The 26,258-nt window shown below is 43.9% G+C and overlaps 2 protein-coding genes across 6 annotated transcripts in view; one reads left to right on the top strand and one right to left on the bottom strand.

Annotated features, from left to right (window-relative positions):
* Window positions 1–608: 608 nt before the first annotated feature.
* The window catches only part of Gid4 (GID complex subunit 4), a 26,059-nt gene continuing 409 nt past the window's right edge, over window positions 609–26,258 (bottom strand). Inside the window, exons 1-6 of one of the 2 annotated variants that reach the window (XM_087574279.1) lie at window positions 26,085–26,200; window positions 19,655–19,714; window positions 12,092–12,199; window positions 8,264–8,365; window positions 6,242–6,372; window positions 609–3,877 (exon numbers count right to left, since the gene is read on the bottom strand). In XM_087574279.1, coding sequence (XP_087430405.1) covers window positions 3,814–3,877; window positions 6,242–6,372; window positions 8,264–8,365; window positions 12,092–12,199; window positions 19,655–19,714; window positions 26,085–26,108 — 489 coding nt within the window. In that variant the 5' untranslated portion in view covers window positions 26,109–26,200 and the 3' untranslated portion in view covers window positions 609–3,813. 2 annotated transcript variants of the gene reach the window in all.
* The window catches only part of Atpaf2 (ATP synthase mitochondrial F1 complex assembly factor 2), a 17,120-nt gene continuing 16,309 nt past the window's right edge, over window positions 25,448–26,258 (top strand). For 2 of the 4 annotated variants that reach the window (XM_087571786.1, XM_087571791.1), the window contains exon 1: window positions 25,448–25,551. The gene's annotated coding sequence lies outside the window, so the exon portion shown is untranslated. Of the gene's footprint in view, window positions 25,777–26,258 lie in introns of all 4 variants that reach the window. The other 2 variants (XM_087571790.1, XM_087571788.1) reach the window with 2 other exon arrangements.

Raw genomic sequence — 26,258 nt, 5'->3', positions numbered from 1 at the left:
AAAGGGCGTCATCCCTCACCTGAACCACACCCAACTCTGACAAGACCCATACCTGATGTGTGTATCAAGGGCTGAGACTCCTCAACTTGGCTCAGTCCACCATCCACCGATTAACCTGACCCGACCTGCTGGTTCCTGCTCCAGACTGCGTTCAGCCTCTCCTCTCACAGCAGGACTCTGTAGCTTCTCCGTGGCAGTTCCCAGGGCAGCTCTTCTGGGTTCGGTCTATTGTCAGTGTGTTCTCCCGGCCACGTCTGCAGCAGCTTTAGGTTCTGTCCATTCTGTAGTCCATGTATACACATGGAGTCCATGTATATACTGTGTGCTGAGCTCATTTTAGTAATTAAGAATGGAATAAAACACCTGCATTGGCATGGGTCGTGACCAAGGTAAGTTTATGACAAACTGCCATCACTGAAATCACTAAACCTTGTGAATTTATTTCATTCAATGACTCCCAATATCATGGAAGATAGACATGTTCATCTATGTGTGGCATGACACCCTTAAGACATGGCCCACACAAGATTCTGGTCTACCTCTGTAGCTACAGGGCCACAATGGGGCTGGTTTCTCCTAACGAAATGTTTTGACTTAGAAATTGGACACACACTGCTTAAATACCTTTATTATTATTTTTTTTTTAAAATTATTTAGACATTGATAGCTCTGCAAAATACTTCTCCCATTGCAAATCTTCAAACCCTTTCCACAGGTCTTCCATAAAGAAACAAAATATTCATATTTTGTGCCCATTCAAATCTAATTTTTAAAAAACATTTAAGTTTCAAAATCAAGTATTTTTCTTTCCCAGAACTTGTTAGTAATTTTAAACCACAATGTAACATACTTAATGGCATTTCTTTTTAAAAATTAGCTTATCAGTGACTATCTTATGAGGAAAAACAATCCATTCAAGGCCTTAAAGGGAATATAAATTCCCTGCTTCTGAAAGCAGAAGACGTTGAGAAACCCCTTTGTTCCACTGGAGTCTGACTCCAACACTGCTAACAGGGCCGGTATACCAACTGTCTACTTGGTATTAGGCATTGTCTACTTACTTTTGGACTGCAGCTGAAATGCTAGACAATCTTAAAGGAGATAGGTGGGTAGATGGGTAAGCAGGGAATGAGAGGGCCACAGCTGGCCACAGCAGTGGAGCCTTCTGAGCGGAGGGTAAGGCCAGCCAGACCTAGTCCCTGCCTGGGGGCTGGCTTGCTGGACAAGAACAGTAGGAAATTTGCAGTCTGCACTTATTTTTCAATGTTAGATACAAGCATCAGTCAAAGATATTGCACACAGTACCAGAGGCGTGTAAACCACCCAGACAGCTAGAGAAAGAGCTACTAAGGGAGACACGTTCCCAGAGGTCCTCCAGGGACAGAAAAGGAAAAGTAGTTACAGTCCACCAGGTGGAAGTTACTAGGAAGTGGAACATGTTTATTCCTTCCCAGTGCGCAGGGGCAGACTTCTAAGCAGCAAGTCTTCGGGTGGGTCTGAAGGCTGCTGAAGGCATCCTTCCCTCATCTTTCTAAGCAGAGCAGGAACACTTCCCTAGCTAAGAGAGTAAAAGCAGGGTGTGGTGGCTTACACCTTTAATCCTAGTACTCTGAGTAGTCAGGTGATCTCAGTGAGTTCAAGGTCTGCCTGGGCTACAAAGCGAGCTCCAGGCCAGCCAGAGTTACAAAGTGAGACGACTACAAAGAGATTAAAAGAAACAAAGGGAGGGGAAGGTACAGGGAGGAAATCCCTAGCTTCAACCTGGCCTGCCCAGTTTACAAGAGGAGCTGTTCACAGATGTGCTACTTGAGTTATACACAAGCTCAAGGTGACTTCAGGGTGACTCCATCTACTGCACGCACACAAGGGCTCAACGGCATGGTGGAAAGGACAGTCAGAGGAGCCGAGGGTGCTGCAGGGAAAAAGCCAGCAGAGCCAGTCTCTCAGCCTCCTTCAATCTTCAGTGTTGTCCCTCAGCTTAATTAAAGCAATGGTGTCCCGTGGTATAAACCAGGAGTTTCTGATCAGAGGCGGACATCTGATATTCAGTTGCTTTTGGTATCAGATGAAGTTTAGTTTCACCTTAGACTGACTCTTATTCATGGGCTCAGGCTTCTGAGTAGCTGGGACTATAGGTGCACCGTCATACCCAAATTGCTTTTCGAGGGAAAGGAACCGTTGATTCAGCCCTAGCAATGGATGTGAATTTTTTTTCTACCTAAGTCTTGGGATGATTTATTTTTATGGTTTCTGGGCTCCAACTTTACTGAATGGGTAAGTCTTGGGAGTATGGATATCACAAGTACCTGCTGGTTCCTTTCCCCACTTCTGCTCCTTTAAGGCTCTCCAGATAGTCAGTAACATCCAGCACAATGCGAGGCCGGCCACCCTGCTACCCCTTCGTGTTCCTTTTCCCACACAGGGAATGGAAGCAAAAGAAGCGAGGTCCTCCTGTGTGACAAGCTCGTGTGCCATCAGCTGCACTCCCAGCCCTGATGCTGCATTCATGTTAAAGCTTTTTCCTTGTGTTTAGACCTGTAAATCACCAGAATTCCCCAAAGTCCTGACATATTGTGGACTACAACTGATGCCAACCTATTAAGCTTTTTAAACATTTAGAAAAACCAAACCAAACCAAACCAAACCACTCCCCTCCCTCACACTTTGGCACATGAGCCTCGAGTTATTTGAGCGCATTTCTTCCTGACCACGCCTGCCAACATTTGAGTCATCCTCTCCGGAGAATGGAGGCCCCTCTGCCTTTGGAAAGGGTTGTCATGACACACTGGTGTTCTGAGTAGCAAAAGGAGGGGTGCAAATGCTCAGCTGGCCCTGGAAACAGTTCTTGTGTTTAGCACTGTAATTTAAGCAATGCTGCAAAACTTTTGTACCAGGATGACTTGTTTTAAAACTGCTGGTTGATTAAATATACATATAGACATAGATATAAAAGTCACTAAGTCAACATTTGCTGTTTTCAATGTGAAAACGATAAAATGTAATTCGGAATAATTGTGCATTTGCCATAGGGTCCTTGTTAAAGGTACCATAAAAATAATAATTTTGTAATAAAAAACTCTTTTATTTTAGTATTGCCCTCAAGTTCAGAAGTTTGGAGCAAATGTACTGAAAAAGCAGTTTGGGATCTACTCCCGCCAGGGATCTGGAAGCCTTAAATTTAGTGATCCCCAACAGCAGGCCCAGAAAACCCGACAGCCATGTGCTAGTCTTGCATTGTTAACATACGGGGCCCCACAAGACATCCAACCTGGATCAAACATTGATGAGGCCCACCAGGGTCCCCATCTCATTTCATTGGTGGTAGATGCTGGGCCCAGACAACTCCTCACATAGAGCTCTGGGGCACAAGATGCTGGGCTCTGCCTTTCCTTGGGCTACCAAACAAGCAACTGGGGAAGGAGTAGGGCCTGGGTGGAGATCACTGAGCACCAAGGCTAAGGTGACCCAGCAGCTGACCTCCCACTTGGCTAGAGCAGGCCGAGGAAAGATTGCATTTCAGTGATGCAGAAGTTAGCTGTGCAGGAAGGAAAGTGCATTTAAGGTTGTTCAGAAACAGATGGTGACCACAATGCCACTGAGAGGAAGGAGGGTGGGAGGTGGACAACTCCCTCTGCCTGCCTGCAGGTTGGCCATGCTCCTTGGATCCTGTAGGTTAACATTCATGCTTTCTGATGAAGTCTGCTCTGAAGGAACAGGAACACACCTCTCCTGGTTCTGGCAGGTACATAATTTCCTTGGCAAAGCTCTTTGTTGCCAAGTTCAGTTTTATTTGGCCACTGTTCTGAACCACTGTCACCGGAACTCATAGATGGGTGCACTGTGTTCAGGAACATGGGTCAGGTTGAGGGACTGATACCTGTAACAGAGGAGAGACAGAATAGTTTGCTTAGGTATTCTGAGCAAAGGAGGCTGGAGAACTCTACCCAGAGTCCCTGCCAATTATATTCGGATTGAGGTGCTAAACCGTTTCCAGTTATGTACATAAAGGTAAGGTCTTTACTATGTAGCTGTAGCTGGCCCGGAATTCCCCATGTAGACCAGGCTGGCCTCAGACTCACTGTGATCCACCTGCTTCTGGCTCCTGAGTGTTGGGATTAAACATGTGTGCCATCAAGCCTCAATTTTGCTAAATTTTTGTTTTCTTCTTATTTTGTGCATGTGCATGTGTGTACCATGTGTGTGCTTGGTGCCTGTGGAGGATAAAAGAGGGCATCAGATCCTCTGGAACTGGAATTAAAGATGATGAGCTACCATATGATGCTGGAAATCAAATCTAAGTCCTCAGGAAAAACAATAAGTGCTCTTAACTGCTGAGCCATCTCTCTCTAGATATCCCATTTTGTTATATTTTTTAAGTGGGATATCACTGTGCATCCCAGGCTGGTCCTGAACTCCTAGAACCAAGCAGTGCATCTGTATCAGTCTCCCAAGCAGCTGGAAACACAAGAATATAATAACTACTGTGTCTGGCTTTGCTAACTCACTCTACCTAACTAGTTCCCTCTGTATCATGCCTAAGAACTGCTTTTATAAAACAACTGTAATACAGTTCACAAAAATAGGACCCTAAATCTGGGGATAGTGACACAAGCCTTTTATTCTTCTTCTTTTTTTTTGAAACACAGTTTCTTTGTGTAGCCCTGACTGTCCTAGAGATACAAGCCTTTTAAATCACCACATGAGAGCAGAAGCAGTTAGAGCTCTATGAGTTTGAGGCCAGCCTAATCTACACAGACTTCCAGGTCAGCCAGGGGTACATAGTGAGAGCCTGTCTGAAACAACACCACAACCCTGAGTCAGTCCTGGAGCACAGGTCTGTAGTCTGAGCTACCAGGGAGCTGGGGGGCAGGAGAATCACAAGTTCCTGGCTACTTCAGTTCATGGTCACCAGTAAACTATGTCTACAAACAAACAAACAAACAAACAAACATAACTCAGTATGTAGGTTCACAAAAGAAGCAAAACTAAAAAAACAAAGAATTTGAATTGATGTAGGCTAGGGTCATTCACAAGTAAGCAAGGAATAAGAACCAAAACAACAACAAAAATAGAAAGAAAATAGTGTCCCATTTTATTTTTAAACAACTTATTTAAGTTTTATTTATGTGGGTGAGTCTTGTGTGAATTTATGTGTACTACATATGTGTGGGTACTTGGAAGAAAAGAGCATTAAATTCCGTGGAACTGGAGTTACGGGCAGTTGTAAGCTGCCATGTGAGTGCTGAGATCTAAATCTGGTCCTCTGGGACAGCATGACACGCTCCTCACTGCCCAGCCATCTCTCCAACCAGGTCCCTTCAGTCCCTGCCTTGAGAATCATAAGGCAGGAACGTGAACACTCATGGTCCCTCACTCATTAGACCAAGATCAAGTGCACGAGAGGTAGTGCCAGCGGTAACTGAAAAGTCACGTTGTCTGTAAGAGATTACAGTAACCTTGATGGTAAATTTATGAGGAATGTATAAAAAATGATCAGGATTGAGGTAATCAATCCTGAAAATGCAACACTGCCTGAAAGTATATAGTGGTGCTGCTTGGTGAAAGAACACTTACTTACCCACATAACAAGCATGAGGTTCCTCTAGTGTGTGAGAGTCTCTGTCTCTGTCTCTGTCTCTCACTCACTCAAACACACACACACACACACACACACACACACACACACACACACACACACACACACACAGAGACAGAGACAGACAGACAGACATGGGGCTGGAGAGCGAGATGGCTCAGTTAAGAATACTTGGTCATGCAGAAGATCCAGATCTGGTTCTCAGCAACCATATGGTGGCTCACAACCCTTCAGAACTCTAGTTGGTGGGGATCCAATGCCTCTGATCTCGTCAGGCACCAGGTACACATGTGGTATGCATATACATTAAATTAAAAGTCTAAAACATTTTACAGCATTTAGAAGTGACATCTTTACATACTATCCACTTTTCAGTTCACTCGATAGAAAGGAGAGAACCGGGGCTGGGGATTTAGCTCAGTGGTAGAGCGCTTACCTAGGAAGCGCAAGGCCCTGGGTTCGGTCCCCAGCTCCAAAAAAAAGAACCAAAAAAAAAAAAAAAGAAAGGAGAGAGCCCTGTTCAGTGGGAAACCATCTAAACCACCTCTGCACCGCACAGAGCACAAGATTTGGACAGAGGCGGACTGGGATGGTCTCTGTTCAGACGCGACAGCCGGAGTCCAGGCCAGTGCCTGCGGTCCTTACCATTCTGAACTCCGATGGTAGTAGTAGCCCTCTATGGAGGCTGCTGACTTCTGAAAGCAGATGTAATAGAAGCCAGCAAAGGAAGCACCGCTGATGTCTTTGATTGTGTGGTCCGGGACTAGGAACTGCTCCTGCACACAGATATGGGACCAGTCAAGACCTTCCCTTTCAGTAAAGACACCAGAGAATTCTAAAGACTGCTAAAAACAAAACAAAACAAAATGAAAGCCCCCAAATAAAACAAAAACCTGTGACCACATGGCCCTACTCTGGTTACTGGGTCTCTGTCTGGTTTGGGGGTGGTGTTCATAGCTACTACAGTACCCTACCTACTGTGGGAGCCCACAGAGACATTGCTGGGGCCTAATAGACCCATGAATACTCCTTTCTTGCTTACTTGTCTGCCCACATACCTCTCAGAGACCAGTGACAGAATAACCTAGAGAGAATAAGTTTCAGTTCTGGTTCCCAGGAACTGTCACTGGATCTTGATTACCTCTAATAATGAGGTAATCGCATCTACTGGCGTCTCTGGTCATTCTGTGTTAAGAGTCCCCATGACACCTTACCAAAGTCACAGAAGCAGCACTGTTTATGCAACAAACACAGGTGATCTGCCATCTAAACTGGCAACAAGGAGTGAAAGACTATGTCCTTGCTCCTGTTCTCTGGGAGACAGAGTTAAAAGCCCCAGGTACTTCAGGTGAACCAAAATCCCATGTGTGTTACTCTAAGAGAAATTGTCTGGAGGCAACTGCACTGCTTTACCAAACTGTTTTTATTTATTTTCCAATGCTGGGATGAAGCTCAGGGCTTTGTGTATGCTAGACAAATGCTCTACCACAAACACTCTCAATCCCTGTCCAGTTTTTTTTTTTTTTTTTTTTTTTGGTTCTTTTTTTTTGGAGCTGGGGACCGAACCCAGGGCCTTGTGCTTCCTAGGTAAGCGCTCTACCACTGAGCTAAATCCCCAGCCCCAGTTTTTTTTTTTTAATGGACACTCTTTTCTGCCCTTTTCAACCTTCAAATATCATTTTAAAAGTTTAGTTCAGGGTTGAGGTCTAGCTCAGTAGTAGAACGTTTGTCCAGCATGCCCAAGCCCTGAGTTACTTCCTCAGCGCAGGGAAACAATTCTAAGTATCAGAGCAGGAGCTGTGATGTTAGTTGGCATGTTTCCCACTGCAGAGCAGCTGGGGAGGGAGGCTCAGTCAGTGCTGGACGGCAGAGGGGGCTAGAGAGGGAAGCTCACTGTGTGCTACCCAGTTACTGTCCAGTGAGGAAATGACATCCCACATCCCAAATGATCAGCCACAAAGCACAGACAGCAAGCAAACGGCCACTTTAGCTGCCTGATCTTTATGAACACTGTAATATCAGATTCAAGTAGCTTTCTTTCTCTTTTCAGACCAGATAATGGGGACTGCAGCTGGGCGGGTGTTCCCAAAGTCGTTCACAAACTTGCTACATGGACTTGCATTCATGTGGTTGTAGATGGCCACCACCATAGTGAGGGGCATAGGGCTCTCAGGTAAAAGCCAATCCACTGAAAAACTAGGAGTCAAGAGCTCATGCTCCATTTCCAGTCCCTCACTTCCTGAGCACTGGGTAGAGGACGTGGTTGGAGAGCAGTCATTCTGATGACATTTAAGCTCCTGGTAGGAATAGGATGCAGTGATGACTAAGTTCAAGCAAAAGAGTCCCCGGAACACTTGGATGACTCATCCTGCAGGTTCACAGGATTCTTGGGTGGGAGAATGAAACAAGAGGACACTGGACAGCAGTGCCTTCTGGCATAAACTAAACGGCATAGGCAGTTTCCTGAGGTGTGCTCTGCAGCCACCTACACTGCTGCCTACAAGTGCGTAGGACTGTCATGAAGACACACTGTGATGAGCAACCAGCATGGACGGTCCCCGAGGGGAAGGCATAACCTGCAAGAGGAAGTGTGTGTGGGTGTTTGAGACAGATGGCCTGGGAATCTGACACATGGGAGTTTGGGGAGATGGCCTGGGCAGACCTTACCTTCCACCTCATGAAGACATAATCCCCATTTTTCAGTTCTTCATAATCAAAGTCATCTGAATTAAATGATTTTGCATACTGATAAAAAGCCAGAAACTTGCCCTAAAGACAACAGAAAGAAGAGTTTCAGTGATCCACACAAGGAAAGGTACGTCTGAGCTCACGATGTCTGCAGAGGACAGCTAGGCGGACAAAGTGCTACTTGATTGTGTGCCCGGAAAACACAGCCAGTGGATAAGGTCTAAGGGGTGCGAATGGGCACAGTCCTAGAATAACCTATCAGAACACGTAAAGTAAAATGGACTAATGGGATTTCAGCAAAGAAATAGCTAGAGTGTTGCTAGGCATGGTGGCACACACCTTTAGTCCCAAAACTCAGGAAGCAGAGACCTCTGTGAGTTCAAGGCCTAGCTTGTCTACATAGTTCTAGGACAGCCAGAACTAACTACTTAATGAGACCCTGTCTCAAACACAAAAAAACAAAAATACAAAGGGGCAAGGACACAGTACAATACCTCAATACGAGGTGAGACAGGAGAACCAGGAGCACAATGCCATGTTCAGCTACACAGGGGATACAAAGCCAGCCCAGACTACTTACCTTAAAAACAAAATGGTGCTGTACTTTTTCTTTTTTCTTTCTTTGGTTTTTCAAGATAGGATTCTCTGAGTAGCCCTGGCTGGCTTGGAACTCAGAGAACTGCCTGCCTCTGCCTCCCAAGTGCTAGATGAAAAGCATGTGCCACTGCAGCTGGCTGGTAGCATGTACTTTTAATTCTAGTACTTGAGAAGAAGAGTCAGGAGTATCCCTGAGCTCAAAATTAGCTTGGTCTACATAGCAAGTTCTAGAAAAACCAGGGCTACACAGAGAAGTCTTGTCTTACCCAAACAAAAGACAAAGACAAAAGGACGGAAGAGGGCTCAGTCGGTAAAGCACAAGCTGTGCTTTAAAATAATAAATCTAAAATAAAATAAAAACCAAAGAACCAACCAAACAAAAACAAGAAGAGTATTCCGGGACACCTAGTAACAGCATGCCGGGGCTAGGTGTGGTGGTAGACATACACAACTGCAGCACACGGGAGGCTGAGACAGGAGAGTATTCCGAGTTCAAGGACTGCCTAGACAGAAACTGAAAGAGTGGGTGCCTGTCCAACTGAGAAAAGCGGATATAGAAAAGCTGGTTCCTATGGTTAGACATCAGGCTTGTGCCAGATATTCAGGTAGCAATTGGAAAGGGCTAACATATGCATAACTTAGAAATAAAGACAAAGGACTAGGTGTGGTGACTCACGCCTTTAATCCCAGCACACAGAGGGCAGAGGCAAGAGGATCTCTGTGAGTGTGAAGCCAGCCTGGTCTACAGTGTGAGTTCCAAGACAGCCAGGGCTACACACTGAGAACCTGTCTCAAAAAAACAAAACAAAACAAAACAAAAACAACAAAAACAAAAAAACAAAACAAAACAAAACAAAAAAACCCAAATGAACAACCACATAACCAACCAACAAAACCAACAAACAACAAAGGGTTTTTATTTTTGTAAAAAGACCAAACTAAACAAAACCAAAATATTTAACCCAAACCAAAAAGTTCCCTAAAAGTCTGTAGTCAACTCTTGGTCTGGGTAATGGATGGATCCCAGGACCCTGTACAGACATCAAAATCCCCAGATACTGAATCCCTCAGATGATACGGGTGATGTGTGTGCCCCTGTCTCTAGGTAACTGGAATGCTGTACTGTACTGTGCAGAAGAAAGTAGCTGAATGAAGACACATTTTCCTTTTTAAAGGCAGGGTCTCATAGCATAGCCCTGTCTGGTCTGGAACTTACTATGTAGACCAAGCTGGCCTCAAAATCACCTTGATCTGCCGGCTTCTGCCTCTGGGTGTTGAGATTAAAAGCATATTTCCGGGGTTGGGGATTTAGCTCAGTGGTAGAGTGCTTGCCTAGCAAGCGCAAGGCCCTGGGTTCGGTCCCCAGCTCCGAAAAAAAGAAAAAGAAAAAAAAAATCACATTTCCCCACTCCTGGCAATATTGTTTTTAAGTTCTATTTTATGTGTATAGGTGTTTTACCTGCATGTATTTATGTGCACCATGTGTGTGCCAAGGAGGCCAGAAGAAGTGTCATAGCCCCTGCAACTGGAGTTGGACAGTTGTAAGCTGCCACATGGTGCTGGGCACCGAACCTGAGTCCTGTGGAAGAGCAGTAAGTGCCCTTAAAGGCTAAGCCATCTCCTCATCTGAGGCAGAATATTTTTTACTAGCATTTTCTTGTACTGCAAAGGAGAATCAATGAGTTACTTTCTCCAAACATTTTCAATCTACAATCAGTTGAATACACAAAATGCAAACTCAGATATGAAAGGCCCCAAAAGAGGGCCAAATGAAGCTCGTGTCTTCCTCAGGTCTGTGCACCGTCACCACACATTTTCCCATCTAATATTTGTAAATAAGTACATACTCTGTAAAATAATTATAAAAGGCCAACAGTAAAAGTTTAATATACACAGGAGTCAAAGCACTATAATATAGTCTGATATGTTCCGTCATAAATGTTATCATAAGGATATAAAGCATATGGAACCCTGACTTGATGACCACAACCCCTGCTTTCAGTGTCACTAACAGGTAAATCTAAGAGCACAATAGCACGTCTGACTCTGGACTACAACAGAAGAGTGGTAGCACAGGCAGTTATTCCATACCATAAACTTAAGGTAAACATACAAGACCCTATCTCAAAACCAAAAGCCAGGGCTGGAGAGATGGCTCAGTGGTTAAGAGCACCGACTGCTCTTCCAGAGGTCCTGAGTTCAAATCCCAGCAACCACATGGTGGCTCACAACCATCTGTAAAGAGATCTGATGCCCTCTTCTGGTGTGTCTGAAGACAGCTACAGTGTACTCATCATATATAAAATGAATAAATAAAATCTTTAAAAAAAAAAAAAAACAGGGTTGGGGATTTAGCTCAGTGGTAGAGCGCTTGCCTAGCAAGCGCAAGGCCCTGGGTTCGATCCTCAGCTCCGAAAAAAAAAAAACGAAAAAAAAAAAAAAAAACAAAACCAAAAGCCAGCTGGGCATGGTGGCATACACCTGTTATGCAGCACTTGGAAGGCTGAGGCAAGAGAATATCTGAGATTTTCAAGTCAATCTGGGTTACAAAAGAAGATCCTATCTCAAAACAAACAAACAAACAAACAAACAAAAACACACATACTCCTCCCCACCCCACAATGTTTGACCAAGTCAAAGGCTGGTGTGATAGGACAAAAAACAAAACTTTGAAGATATAAGACTTGGGTAAAGAGTGAAACATAAACCAGGGAAAAGACCCCAGGGAAGTAACTCTGAATTACTTTGACATATTCAATGTTGGGGATAAGGACACTGCACACGTGAGCACTAAGGACTGGAATCTGAATTTCTCAGGAGTGTCTGGATAGAGTAGGTTAGGCTTACTCTGAGTTTACTGGGATGAACAGAAATACACAATGCACCCTTGCTGGGTTCATCAACCACACTGTACTGCACTCCATCCAGACATAAGGGGCAACTGCCACCTGCTCCACAGGGTTCCATCTTCCAGAGCTGACTGGAAAGGAACAGTAGACAAAAGATGGGCAGAACAGGGGAGAGAGATGCTTGGGTTCTACCAACCACACAAAGTTGTGAGGTTGATATTACCCGATATTACCTGGGGTAACTGTGGCTTGTGTAGGAATAGGTTCTGACTAACTCCTGATGGGGCCCAGGTCCTGGGTCCAGGCCTGCCAGATCTCTAGATGTCTTCTGCTGCCCAGGGCAGAGCACAGTCTTACTCACCCAGTGTTTCCGATCCACGTCTTCATCTGCGTCCCACTTCCGAGTTAAGAAAGGGTGTTTTTTGCTTATTATTTCTCCTTCAAAGAAGGTTGTAAGGGTTGGATATTCCTGCAGCAAAAGCAAGCATCCGACATTAAATGTGCATTTCTGGCTTTTTGTTTATTTGTTTGTCTGTAGTATTCCAGGATCTAACCCCAGGGCTCCACACATGCTGAGGGATTTCCCTCCCACTAAGCTACACAGACAATGAATGAGCATTTTACCTTGGTCCTGCTAATGGAACCTAAGACCTCGGGCTTCCCAACGATGTGCTTACTCTCTTGCTTCCTGTCTATTTTCACCTCTCAGAGGTAACCAATCTTGCTATACTTTTTCCTAATTACTCTGACAAGATCAACACAACAAAACCATTGTTAGATCCCCTGATCTGCCAACAAGCGAGGGACATAAACCTGAATTTAGCTGCTGAAATAATGAACGGGCTCTGGACTTTGGAGGCTTTGCTAGAAGGAAGACCTTCTCTTCAGTCTCACTTGTTATGTTCTGGTCTCTTATAAAAGAATTTGGACGCTGTTTACTACAAGTAAACTCTGAATTCTCTACTGTCAAAGCAGAGCACAACTTAATGTTGTTTTCAGGGTGCACCCCAGAAAAAGCTCCAGAGTTGGTATCCAGAGCTGAATCTCCCTTGACCTTGAGCCAATCCTTCACGGATCCTCAAGCTCCCTTGCCCCTCGTTTATACTTTTTGGTTTGAGTCAAGGTCTCACTATGTACCCCTGGCTGGCCTTGGACTCACAGAGATCATTGTGTCTCTCTCCCAACTGTTAGAATTAAAGGCATGTGCCGCCATACCTGGCTTTATATCTATCCCAGGACTAGAAACATCTTTGGAAGAAATGTCTCAGATATGCTAGAAAGACATTTAATTCTGTCACATTGATTAAGAACAATTTTATATAAGGAAAAATATGCAAACCATGTGTGCAATACAAAATCACAGCCATTCATAAAGATGCCACCTCACAAGTTAAGCTGTTACAGTCGTTAAGAAGAAGAAAGGTGAGAGTGGAGGTGGCTCAGCAGTTGAGCACGTGCTGCTCCATGAGGTCCAGGCTCCACTGCCAGCACCCACATGGTGGCTCACAACTGTATGTTAACTCCAGTCTCAGGGGATCTGATGCCGCCTTCTGGTCTTGTAGCATCAGGTACCCACGTGGAACATAGACATATATGTAGAAAAAAAACACCCATATACTTTGAGTAAATACAAATTAAAATAGTAGACCTGACCTGATAGTTTTTCACTTCTTTAAGTGCAAAGACCCTCTTGAACAATACTGCACAGACCTGTGACTCAGGGGACACACTGACGAGGCCTTCTGTGACACTACTGCCAATGTGTCCTTTTATTATTAATTGGCACTCTTGCATGGACTCCAGGGCCTGGTGTGAACAGTAGACAAGTGTTCTAACACTGTCTGTTCTTTCTCTTTTGTGTGCATGTGCACATGTGCACGTGCAGCGTGCAGCGTGCATGGGTGTGGAGGTTGGAGGCTGACAGCGGTGACCTCCTTTACTGCTCTTGACCATTTCTTTTGAGATGGGGCTCACCAGCTGGCAGATGGATGGGCTGGCAGTGAGTCCCAGGGATCTGTTAGCTTCCATCCAGGCTGCACTAGGGTTACAGACATGATAAAGACACAGGCATGATCACGACGCACGTGCTAGGGATCTGAACTCAGGTCCTTAGCAGGCATTTTACCTACCAAACATCTACCCAGCTCACACACATCCCATTTCATAACAGTGAACTTTAAAATATACAAATCTACATCCTCCAAAACCTCAAACTCCTACACTCAGAGTGCTGGGTTGGGTTTCTCATACATATACGTATATAACAGACTGAAGAAATGAGATGCGAGATTTTCCTAAATGGAAATCTAATCTAAGGTAAAAACTACACGAATCCATCTTTGGCAAGGACAATGGAAGTCAAAAAGTCCATAGAATATTTTATTTTAAAGGTTACATACCTCTTAAGACGTATTTATATTTTATGTGTATGGGTGTTTTGCCTATACACTGTGTCTGTGTCACATGTATGCCTGGTACCTGCAGAGGCCAGAATAGGGAGCTGGATCCACTGGATCTGGAGTTAAGGACAGTTATGAGCTGCATGTGGGTGCTAGGAACCAAATCCCAGTCCTCTGAAGATCAGCTAGTGTTCTTAACCACTGGGCCACCTCTCTAGCATCTTCCATATGATTTTATTTATTTTATTAATTTTTGAGACAAGGTCTTATTGTATAGCTGTAGCAGCCTGGAACTCCCCAGGTCTGAATTGAACTCAAGGAGATCTGCTTGCCTCTGCCTCTCAGGAGTTGAAATTAAAAGTGTGCACCACCACAACTGGCTTCCATATATTTTAAACAAGAAGTTAAGATTATATTGTTTCTGAACTTTGAGTTTTAATATCATTTCAGAATCCCCACCTGTCTTAGTTACTGTTCTGTTGCAACAGCACTGAAGGTTATAGGGTCAAGCAGTTCTAACAGCTAAGATATCATACCAGGCCAGTTGGCTGACAATTGGGGATCCTTTAGAGGGCCAGGCACATGAGGTAAAGCACACTACAACTCTGCGCTGAGCTCGTAAACACTTTAGGAAGCACGTGAATATAATGCATTCCCAATACCATAAATGACAAGGAATTGGACCCATCCTGGTCAGAAGTCGCCAAAAAGATTCATTATTTCTTGGGGGAAGGTAATTTGTCCATAAAGCCAAATTTAGAATAACTTAGAGAAACAAAATAAGGAAAAAAACAAACAAACAAACAGAAAAACAGGCTAGAGAGATGGCTCAGTGGTTAAGGCACTGACTGCTCTTCCAGAGTCCTGAGTTCAAATCCCAGCAACCACATGGTGGCTCACAACCATCTGTAATGGGATCTGATGCCCTCTTCAGGTGTGTCTGAAGACAACAACAGTGTGCTACATACATAAAATAAATAAATTAATTAAAAAAATTAAAAATGGGGTTGGGGATTTAGCTCAGTGGTAGAGCGCTTGCCTAGGAAGTGCAAGGCCCTGGGTTCGGTCCCCAGCTCAAAAAAAAAAAAAAAAAAAAAAAAAAATTAAAAATAAGAAAAAAACAAAAAACAAAACAAACATACATACATACTAACTCATTCACAAGGCAGAAACAGCACCAGAAGGCAGGTATTAGAGAGAGGAGAAGGAGAGGGAGACCAGGCAGGAGTAGGCTGACTCCAGGCTAATTCCAAACAGTCCCACGATGGGTCTCTCAAGCAGAAATGTCATCAGGGCTTATGTTATTTGGCCAATAGGTCAACAAGTGTTGAGTTAAGAATGATATACAGTTTGCTCATTTATCAGTCTCATGAGTTTGGCTGGTGTGGCCTATATCTGTTTCCAACCTTAGCCTGACCAATAGGGGAGTGAAGGGCCTCCCCACAATCAGAGCTGGGCTTCAGAGCTAGGCTCCCAGACACCCATGCTGTTGGTCCTTACTGGTAGCTAGCTTGGAAATGCAAAGATAACACAATTTCATTCTTATTCTTTACAAGTCTGATGGCCACGGTTCAAAAATAGCAAACATTAAAGCCGTACTTTGCAAGTGATGTGAGGGAAATAACCTCAAATTTAACTTTTAACACTTCACACTACATACACAAAACTGCAAATATTATAAATAAAACAAACCACTTCTGTAGTCTAATCCAAATAAACTAAATATCTGATATTTCATTAATTTTTTAAAGATGTATTTATTATATTTATGTGAGTACACTGTAGCTGTCTTCAGACACACCATAAGAGGGAATCAGATCTCATTACAATGGTTGTGAGCCACCATGTGGTTGCTGGGATTTGAACTCAGGACCTTCGGAAGAGCAGTCATTGCTCTTAACCTCTGAGCCATCTCTCCAGCCCCTCATTATTTTTTTTAAAGATTTATTTTATGTATACAAGTACACTGTCACTGTCTTCACACACACCAGAAGAGGGCATCAGACCCCATTACAGATGGTTGTGAGCCACCATGTGGTTGCTGGGAATTGAACTCAGGACCTCTAGAAGAACAGTCAGTGCTCTTAACCACTGAGCCATCTCTCCAGCCCATATTATTATTATTATTATTATTATTATTATTATTATTATTATTATTATTATTATTATTATTATTGTCGTCATCGTCGTCACCATATTATCATTACTTTGTTTTTTCAAGAAAGGGTTTCTCTATGTAGGTCTGGCAGTTCTGGAACTTCCTCTATAGATTAGGCTAACTGCAAACACACAGAGTTCCACTTGCCTCTGCTTCCCAAGTGCTGGGATTGAAGGTGTGCACCACCAACTCCTGGCTATTATTTTATTTTTTGAGATGTGTAGTCCTGGGGTAGTATAGAAGAACAAAGACCTGGCAAGCCTGAAACTCAAGAGATGGACTTGCCTTCCAGATACAACTGATACTTTAGTAGTTATGAGAGCATAAACAAACAACCAATCCAGGTATAAAGCTCAGTCAACACATTACAGCTCTGCACAGGCCAGTGTGGCTACAGCACACTGACTCACAACTGCATATCTGTGACTATGCCAAAGCTCATAATGAATTAAACACTTTATCCAGATGTGGAGCTGCATGCCTGTCGTCCTAGTGCTCAGGCATCTAAGGCAGAAGGATCATAAGCTCAAGGCTAGCCTGGGCTTTTACAGTGAGTTCTAAATAAAATAGGGCTACAGAATAATGTGTGTTTCGAACACAGAGAGAGAGACTTGTACTTTAAAAGGATGAAATACATGCTGTGTTAAGTGTCTCTATAAAGCTGTAATATGTTACCAGAGAAGAATTTCAAGCACTCTGTGGCCTGTTCTGGCCTTAAGCATCTCAGGCCACAGACTACCCTTTCCTAAGTTCCCCACAGGAGCATGGCACAGGGTTGTACTTGGGCAGACTGCTTTGGGAGGACACGGATCTGAGATTTGCTGGGACAGATGCATCCCTGTGGGCTGGTCCAGTGCAAAGCTGTGGCAGCACCCCTGCATGAGCAAAGAGCTTCATCAGGGAAGCTTGCTCTGGGAAGAACTCTCGGCTGTCAGCACTTCTGCATACTGTTCCCACATTTCTAGTGCTTCTTGCCATTTTTAGCAGTTTCCTACAACTCACGTGATTGGTTTTGGAGTCCCTGTTATAATGTTCTAAAATACTACACATTTTGTTATGAGACTTATGAGTCTTTTGTTTTTTGCTTTTATAAAAGATGTCCTTAAGACAAGTATAGCCCTGGCTGTCCTGGAGCTCACTATTTAGACCAGGATGGCTCAAACTCACAGAAATCCACCTGCCTCTGTATCCTAAGTGCTGGGATTAAAGGGCGTGTCACCACTGCCCAGCCTGAGCATATCCTGTTTTACTACACGTTTTCTCAGAGCAAATCAAAGCAGAGCTCTCGCCTCCACCCCCCCTTTTTTCACTATCACTTTCTGTCCTCTGTTGAGTTAAGTTTCCAGAGATGGGGAAGATACCCAATAATAAGCTTCCTAGGGAATCCTTATCCAGCCTCTAGCAGATAAGCAGAAGACTGTGGGGTATCAGAACAGCACTCTGATTTGAGCCACATTCTTATTTACAACTTACTCTAACAATGCTTCCCACATGGACAAGTTATCTGTTGAAGTAGAAAGGGGTTTTTCACTCTCTAAGCAGAAGCTGAGGGAGAGAGACTTGAGAAACTAAAGGTCACAAATCCAGAAAAGGGCTGAGTGAGGTTTACAGGCTCTGTTCAAACCAGCTCAGTCCTGCTGGACATTCAGGACTCCATGAAGCAATAAAGGCCCTGAGAAGCTGCAATCGGGCTGTGCCCAGCCACTCCTGGCAGGGAACTCAGGGGCAGTTAGGCATCCTTTTTCTTTCTGTCTAGCACTAATGGAAAAGAAGGGAGGCTCTTCTCTGCTTCCTAAGTCTCAGAAGTCTTGAGGATTAGAAAGCTGGACAAGAGGACAGAGTGCTTTGTTTTTAGTCATCAGGATGAAAACCAAGCTCTTTCCTTTCACTGTTCCAATGACCCACAACATTTACTCACTTGGTTTTTTTTTTTTTTTTTTTTTGGGTTCTTTTTTTCGGAGCTGGGGACCAAACCCAGGGCCTTGCGCTTCCTAGGTAAGCGCTCTACCACTGAGCTAAATCCCCAGCCCCACTCACTTGGTTTTGAGACAGGACTCCTCCATGTAGCTCTGGTTGTCCTGGAACTCACTCTGTAAAGCAGGTAGGTCTCAAAAAGAGATCTACTTGCTTCTGACTCCTTAGGTTTAAAGGTGTGTGCTACCACAACCAGCTAAACTACAAGACTTAACTTCAAAAGTCTTCACTCTTGTATCTCAAAGACTGGTAAAGGTTGAAGTTATATTTTTTTCTTTATTTATGGGCATGTGCATATATGCTAGAAGCATGAGGTTGTCTACAGATTCCAGAAGAGGGCTTTGGATTCCATGGTGCTGGAGTTAACAGTGGTTGTGAGCTGTCCAATGTGGGTCCTGGGAAGAAAGTTTGGGTCATCTGCAAATGCTTTTAACTGCTGAACTATCTCTTCAGTCTTTCAAGATTTTTGTTTGTGTTTGTGAGTATGTGTACAGTTTTGTGTAGGTTTGTGTACTTGTAGGAAAAAAAGAGGCTATCAGGCATTCTTTTCTATCACTTTCTACATACTTCTCTGAGACAGGGTCCCCTCCTGAACCTGGAGCTGGTGTTTTCTTGGGTAGGCAGGAAGCCAGCAAGCTCTAGGGATTCTTTACTCTCTGCCTAGGTTGGAAGTGAGTTTATAAAGGTACCCTGGAGGACTGGGGAGATGGCTCAGTGGTTATGTAACACTGACTGCTCTTCCAGAGGTTCTGCATTTAAGTCCCACCACCTATCATGGCAGCTCACAACCATGTATAACTGTGTCTGTATTTGTAGTTCCATGGGACCTGATGCCCTCTTCTGGTGTGCAAATGTATATGCAAACAAAACACCAATATATATAAAAATAAATTTTAAAAAAGTGCACTAGATACCAGCTTATTATATGAGTGCTATGATTTGATATCTGGTTAGCAAGCACTTTTACCTGCTGAGCCATCTCTCTAGTCCATATAATTTTTCTTAAAAAAAAGGATTAGCACTGCCAGACTTGGTAGCACATAGCTATAATCTTAACATTCCAGAGGTTGAGACAGGTAACTCAAGTTTGAGGTCAACCTAGGCTTTCTGACTCAAAGATCAATCATAAAATGACTAATCAATCATGCTGTGATTTGTGAGGGCTGTGGGTGTTGCTCAGTGGTTGAGTCCATGCTGAGTCTTCATTTCCTCCACACTGAGGACCAAAGGGGGAAAACTGTGACTTTGTACACTTGCAAATAGACGATCAAAACTATAGTACTATGGTCCACACAATCAAAGGAATTACACTGTGGGACTGCCGTACTAGACTCTCTGAGCTGTTGAGCAAGCCACTCACTTTCCTATCTCAGACCTGGCAAGAAGCACTTACCTCTGTAAGGCCTTTAATCTTCAAGTACCCACAAAGGTAAGAGTTCCCAGTGTCCACGTGCTGTAAAGAAAAGACAGTGTTTACAAATCAGCCCCTGAGGTGCTTCAGAAACCCTGTAAGGCCGGTGGTCAGCATGCACCCCGCCCAGTCCAAGCCTCAGCCGCTTTTGGTACTTTCAGTTCTGACTGACAATGAAAATGATCTCAGGGGCTAGAGAAATGACTCAGTTGTTAAGAGCACTTGCTGTCCTTCCAGAAGATAACTGCCAGGACCCACATCAGGTGGCTCACAACCATTTGAACCTCTAGTCCTGGGGACTCATCACCTTTTGGCCTTCATGGGCATGTGCAATCACGTTCACATTCCCATATGGAGACATACATACACATAACTAAAATTAATAAAACACAAATCTTAAAAAAAATTATCTCTGGTCTCCCTCACTCCCTTTGGCCAAATATTTCAAGATGTGCCTTCTGGAACTGCCTGTTCCTTCATTTTCTGTACATTTCTCTCTCATTTGCAGATTGTATGTGCCACAAAAAGGGTTCTTTCCTCCTGTATTCCCACAGCCACCTCTAACCTTAAGTGTCTTGCTAGGTCATTTCCATTTCTCTGCTACTCAGCCACTGGCATGGGAGAGCTTTTCCTGCCCTCTTATTGACCTCAAGCATCATCTTGAATTATTTCCTTATGAAATGAGCAGAACATTTGAGAATAACATTTTATGAAGAGTTAGAAGGAATTAATTTTAATTATGAACCTGAATGCCACCCAAGATTTTGTGAAAGTTGGTTAGGCCTATTTCATTATCAGATTTTTTTTCCCCCTCCTAAAGACAGGGTATCACCTGTTCTGGTTGACTGGCCTTAAACTCACAGAAATCCACCTGCCTCTGCCTCTCTAGTGCTGGCATTAAAAGTATGTGCCACTGGGGTTGGGGATTTAGCTCAGTGGTAGAGCGCTTGCCTAGCAAGCGCAAGGCCCTGGGTTCGGTCCCCAGCTCCAAAAAAAGAAAAAAGAGAAAAAAAAAGCATGTGCCACCATATCTGGCTTAGACTTTTGGGCTTTTTGTGTTTTAATGTGTATGAGTGTTTTGCCTGCATGTATGTTTGATATCTGTGGAGGCCAGAAGACGACATTAGATTCCCTGGAACTGCAAATAGATATGGTTGTGAGCTGCAACGTGTGTATTGGGAATCAAACCTATGTTGTCTGGAAGAGCAGCAGGGTTCTTAGCTGCTGAGCCATTTCTGTAGCCCCTGGACTTTGAGCCCAAGACAAGTAGAAGGGGCACAGGAGATTTTAAGGCTGGGCAGCCTCAGGTCATTAATCATTTGGGCACTGTCAGATGCTTACTCAACAACCAACCTTTTTTTTTCTAAAACCATGCTAGCAGAATCTGGATTTTGTTCTGGCACCTATCCTGTTTATGAGACCTGGCCATTTTTAGTGGTATGGACCCCCATCACCTGTGAGCCATAGCTGTAGGAACGAGTGACTCCAATCTGGCCAATAAGAATACAAGTGCCTCTGAAGGAGCACTAATGTTTGAATGGGCATATATGGAACAAGAGTCTCTTCCTTTCTCTCACGGTGGGAATAACAACAAGCAGCATTCAGTCTCTGGAGACTGAATACCAAGAGACCAGCAGGAGAAATAGACCAGGAAATGCTGAAGATGGCAGTCCAGAAAGACAAACGGAACCAACCCATCACAGGACCTGGAGTCACGTGCTAACGTCGGACAGTAGATCATTTATTGATCCTGTATGCTTCTGTCATTCACTCATTCATTCTTTTTTTTTTTTTTTTTTCCCCTGTGACAGGGCCTAACAGCTTAGGCAGGGTTTCAGCATTCACGACTTAAAGTGACTCTAATTGTGATAAACTCTGAAATTGCCCATTAACTTCTGAATTAAAACAAAACTATGTACAGAGGTACTTGGCACACATGTGTTAAGTGAGGTCTCCAAGAAACTAAAAAAGTTTTATGGCACCTATCAAATTAAAAAAAAAGATTTATTCTTTTTAATTATATCTATGTCTATACGAGCATGTGCACATGAAGAGGCCAGAGTATCAGAGCCCCCTGAAGCTGGAGTTACAAGTTGTGAGCTGCCTGATACGGGTGCTGGGAACTTGGGTCCTCTACAAGAGCAGTATGTGCTCTTAACTGCTGAACCATCTCTCTAGCCCCACCTATCAGGTTTCCATCTCTAACACAAATCAAATATTAAGGTAGTCCTTAAGAACTGTAATGAACCCATTTAGCCAGATGATGTCAGCACCAAAGCAATGAGCTTCCAATGAAGCCAAAAGGCTGTCCGTCATATCTTGGGGCTGGCATCAGAGGTAATCCATGCGAAACCTGCCAAAGTATTTCAGCACCTTCACTTGCTGGTCTTAGCACTGGAACCAGGTAACACAGCTGGTTCACTCATGTGGTTCAGCAAAAAAAAAAAAAAAAAAAAAAAAAAAAAGTTTTTATTAAAAGCCACTCTGAGCCTGAAGCCTTAAATTTCACTTTTGTGGTTCTTATAGAACTCAATACAGTTAGTGGTTTTCAGAGCTAAAGGCTATCAAATGGAAGAAATACTTGTTAGTAAGATTAAACACTGAAGTGTACATTGCTTCACATTTGTATGCTGAACAACCAGAATTTCTATTTGGCCTCCATTCAACCACATCTTTCCCATTCTGCCCAAATTGACCTTGATGATGATGGATGAACTAAAATCACCCTACATGCACACAGCTCTCACCAATGAAGGGGCCAGCATCTCAATGTGAAAGGTAACAAGGCAAATGTTTAGCAAGGAGGCCTCTCAGCACAGCTGTGTCTAACAGCTGCTCTTTTTTTTTCTTTCTTTTTTTTTTTTTTCAGAGCTGGGGACCGAACCCAGGGCCTTGCGCTCTACCACTGAGCTAAATCCCCACCCCCACAGCTGCTCTTTTAAAATATTCCTTAGACAGGTTCCTGGGCTTCACACTACTGGTGACTTATGGGATGGCACAGAGGGAAATAGTCATAGAGCAGGGGAAGAGATCTTCTTGGAACCTTACATATATTTTCAGTAATTGTTATACTAGAATTTCAAAACAAAAGATGTTCTGTGGGTTGCAACTCCCAAAGGGGTCATGAATCAGGTGTCCTGAATATTAGGTATTTACAACTCATAACAGTAGCAAGATTACAGTTATGAAGTAGCACCAAAATAATTTTATGGTTGAGGGGGTCACCAAATATGAGGAATTGTATTAAAGGGTCACAGCATCAGAAAGGTTGAGAACCAGTATTGTAGGGGTTGTTGAGATGACTCAGTTGTTAAAGTTCTTGTTATGAAAATATGAGAATCTGGACTTCTTGTATACAAAAGAGCCAGGTGAGGTGGGGCACACCTGTAATCCCAGTGCTGGGGAGGCTGAGGCAGGTCAATCCCTGGAATTCCCTGGCAGTTAGTCTAGCCAGTCAGTGAGTTCAGGATCAGTGAGGGCCCGTCTCAAAATATAAGGTGGAAGCAATAGAGAAAGGCACCTAAAACCACTGATAGTTTGCTAAAGTATTAAACCTGGAGATACTATAAACTCCAGCAATTCTATCTCTAGGTTATCTATACTTACTCCAGTGAAACAAAAATGTGCACATAAAAACTTGTGTACAGCTAGGCTGGTGGTATATACACCTACAGTCCTAGTACTTGGGTCACTTGGAGTTAGGGGTTCAAAGCTAACCTAGGCAATATACAGAGATGCACACCTCAAAAACAAAAATCTGTAGGTGAATGTTCACAATAGCATTAGTGAAAATAGCCCCAAGGCAGAAAAAAACCTAAAAGCCCATCAGCTGATCAATGGCTAAACAAAATGTAGACAACGTTTACAATGAGCAACAAGGGAAAGTAATGAAGCACTGATGCGGGCTGGGACATGGATGGGCCCTGATTATAGGTTATGTAGAGAAGCGGGTCATGGAAGAAAAGTGTGTGACCCCGTTTATACAACATGTGCAGAACAGGTAAAAGGTGAATCTAGGTATTTTGTTTGTTTTTGAGAAAGGGTCTCATTCTATAGCCCAGATTCTGGCCTCAGGTTCTGAATTTTGGAATTATAAGTGAATACTACCACACCTGGTCTCAGAATAGGTAAATCTACAGAAAAAAATTAACCTATGATTGGTAGGTGATGGCTAAGATGTACAAAGGTTTCTTTTGGGGGGGCAATAAAAACGTTTTAAAATCAGGTGATAGTTGTACAACTTTGGGAATATCCTAAAAACCATTAAGGGTAGACCTCGAATAGGCAAACAGTATAATGTGTGGAGTATATCATAACAAAAGTACTTAAGTAGAACGAGCAGGTGTACTTTCATTGGTTTGATTTCAGAGTCCATGCCTTTAACTGCCACATTATTCTGCTTCCTAAAAATAGTTTGGGCTAGAGAGATAGCTCAGTGGTTATCCCAGTGACCACGTGGGGGCTCACACCCATCTGTAATGGGATCTGATGCCCTCTTCTGGTGTGTCTGAAGACAGCTACAGTGTACTTATATATAATAAATAAATAAATCTTAAATAAAAATAGTTCAAGCCAAACAAACAAGAAAAGAAGGAAAGAAGTTGAATTATGAAAGACAGAACTATTCTCAGAGGGCTGAGTCTAGAAAAGACCAGTTAACATAACAGTTCCTGTGCCCCCACCTGGTCACAATAACAAGTTCACAGGCCTAGATGCAGGGGAGCCATCCGTGGCATGACTACCAACCATTCCCACCTCTAGGCATTCCATATAGGATATGGGCTACCTGACACCTTTCAACCACCTCTCTCACTCAACCACCTTTCCCATTGATCACAAGACCCCTGACAAGGTAGGGAACAACAGATAAATGATAGGAACAGACTTCCCTTTGATACCTAGTTGCTCTGGCAGTGATTTCCCTATTATATCAGAAATCAGCAAATGGGCGGAAATTCAGGGCCATTCCAAACATGATCCATGCAGGAATCTCACTTCCAGAATTTTATGATTAGTTGAATGAATTAAAAACAAAAAGCCTAACTTTTTCATACTATAGTATCAAATCTTAAAAAGGACAAAATGACTACCACAGCAGGTAACAAGACTTGAAATAGCTTGGCCACAACTTTCCAACTACAATAAATACAATAAATAAGTTCATGCAGAACTTCATGGGAAAAAATTACATTTAATAAGAGTATGGTTTCCCCAGTCAAGAAGCTGAGAACTATCCCCACAAATAGTAAGAAAGAAAAGGCTGATGAGTGTGCTGCAGTTAGAAAGGAGACACAACTCTCCTGTCTGTGGAGTGGGAGAGCTATTTGTTCAAAAGAATCCAAGATGGGAAATTAGAACAAAGGGCGGTGGAGGGTATACAAGTACACTGCTATACACCTCCTTGGGGCCCTGGGGCTGCACGCCCCTCTAAGCCTCTGGTGGGGCTTTCAAGGAACAAGATTTGGGGAAGAACCCAGGAGCTGGCATTAGGAAAATGCACACAAGGTGAGACAAGGGAGAGGTCTTCAGGCAGTACCTAGAAAGAACAGTATTGTGCAGAGGGGAGATGAAAGAGAACTATCTCCTTCCACCAATCTCTCTTCAGTTGGGAAAAGCTTCAAGGGAGAGAGCAAGAAGTGGAGTTCTGGAAAAGAAAGGCCCAGAGCAGATGAAGCTGAAGTTTCAAAGTTGTTCCGGGCCTGGCAGCCACTAGCCAGTACTCAGATATCCAGGTCAAATAGGGGGAGGTAAGTGGACACAAAACAAAACTGGGTTAGACTTCCCAGTACTTGGGCATCTGAGGCTGGGAGGAAACTCTGGAGCTATGTAGATAAAAATCAGCAACACTACAGGCAGCAATGGCAACCAGCTAGACCAAGGTGTGAGGTCTGGGGAGAGGCCGCGGGGAAGGGGGGGGGGGCGACGACACACACGACTGTCAGGGATAGAAAGTAGCTATAGCGCAAGGTAGGGTAAGAAGCCTGGGGCAGGAAGCACAGTGTAGCAGCAGATGTCTATGAACTGACTGACGCCGAGTTTTGGTACTGGAAGGCCTCAGGAGACAAGGTCTTAACACTAAGTGGTGCAACTGGAGATATCTGGGTGTGAGTACCTGGTCTTTGGGGAGCCTTAACCTTTGTGGGTTGTTTCGGCCAATGGAGGGAGGTTGCCCACCTCGCCCCGGTCGCCCCGAGAGCAGCGGGCTGACTGAGTTCTCCAAACTCAAAGGAGCAAGGTCCCTGGCACTTTGGATGGAGTTAGGGTCAGAGGAAAAGCTTCATTCTGGGAGAATGTGACACTGGCCGCTACTGAGTTTGGGGCAGCCAATGAAGAGTTTTTCAGGATCCGACAGGGATTGGTGGGAGGGCTGGCTGGTGTAGGGAGGACAGGACAGGACTTGGGAAGAACCGACCCAGGCTAAAGGACGGCTAGTCATGGGGGTGCTTCCGGATCCCAAGCGGGAGAGTCAAAGGCTCCAAGTGTGGGACAGTCTTCGGGGTCTGTCGGAGGCTGGCCGCTACAGGCTCTGAGTCTAGGGGTGGGTTAGGGGTAGGGTTCGAGAGTGTGACATCAGCTGGGCAGGTCC

The sequence above is a fragment of the Rattus norvegicus genome, chromosome 10, assembly GCF_021556685.1.
Source record: "Rattus norvegicus strain SHRSP/BbbUtx chromosome 10, alternate assembly SHRSP_T2T, whole genome shotgun sequence".
In the NCBI taxonomy this organism is placed as follows: domain Eukaryota; kingdom Metazoa; phylum Chordata; class Mammalia; order Rodentia; family Muridae; genus Rattus; species Rattus norvegicus.
Note: the sequence above shows the minus strand (reverse complement) of the source record. Positions and strands in the feature narration are given on the sequence as shown.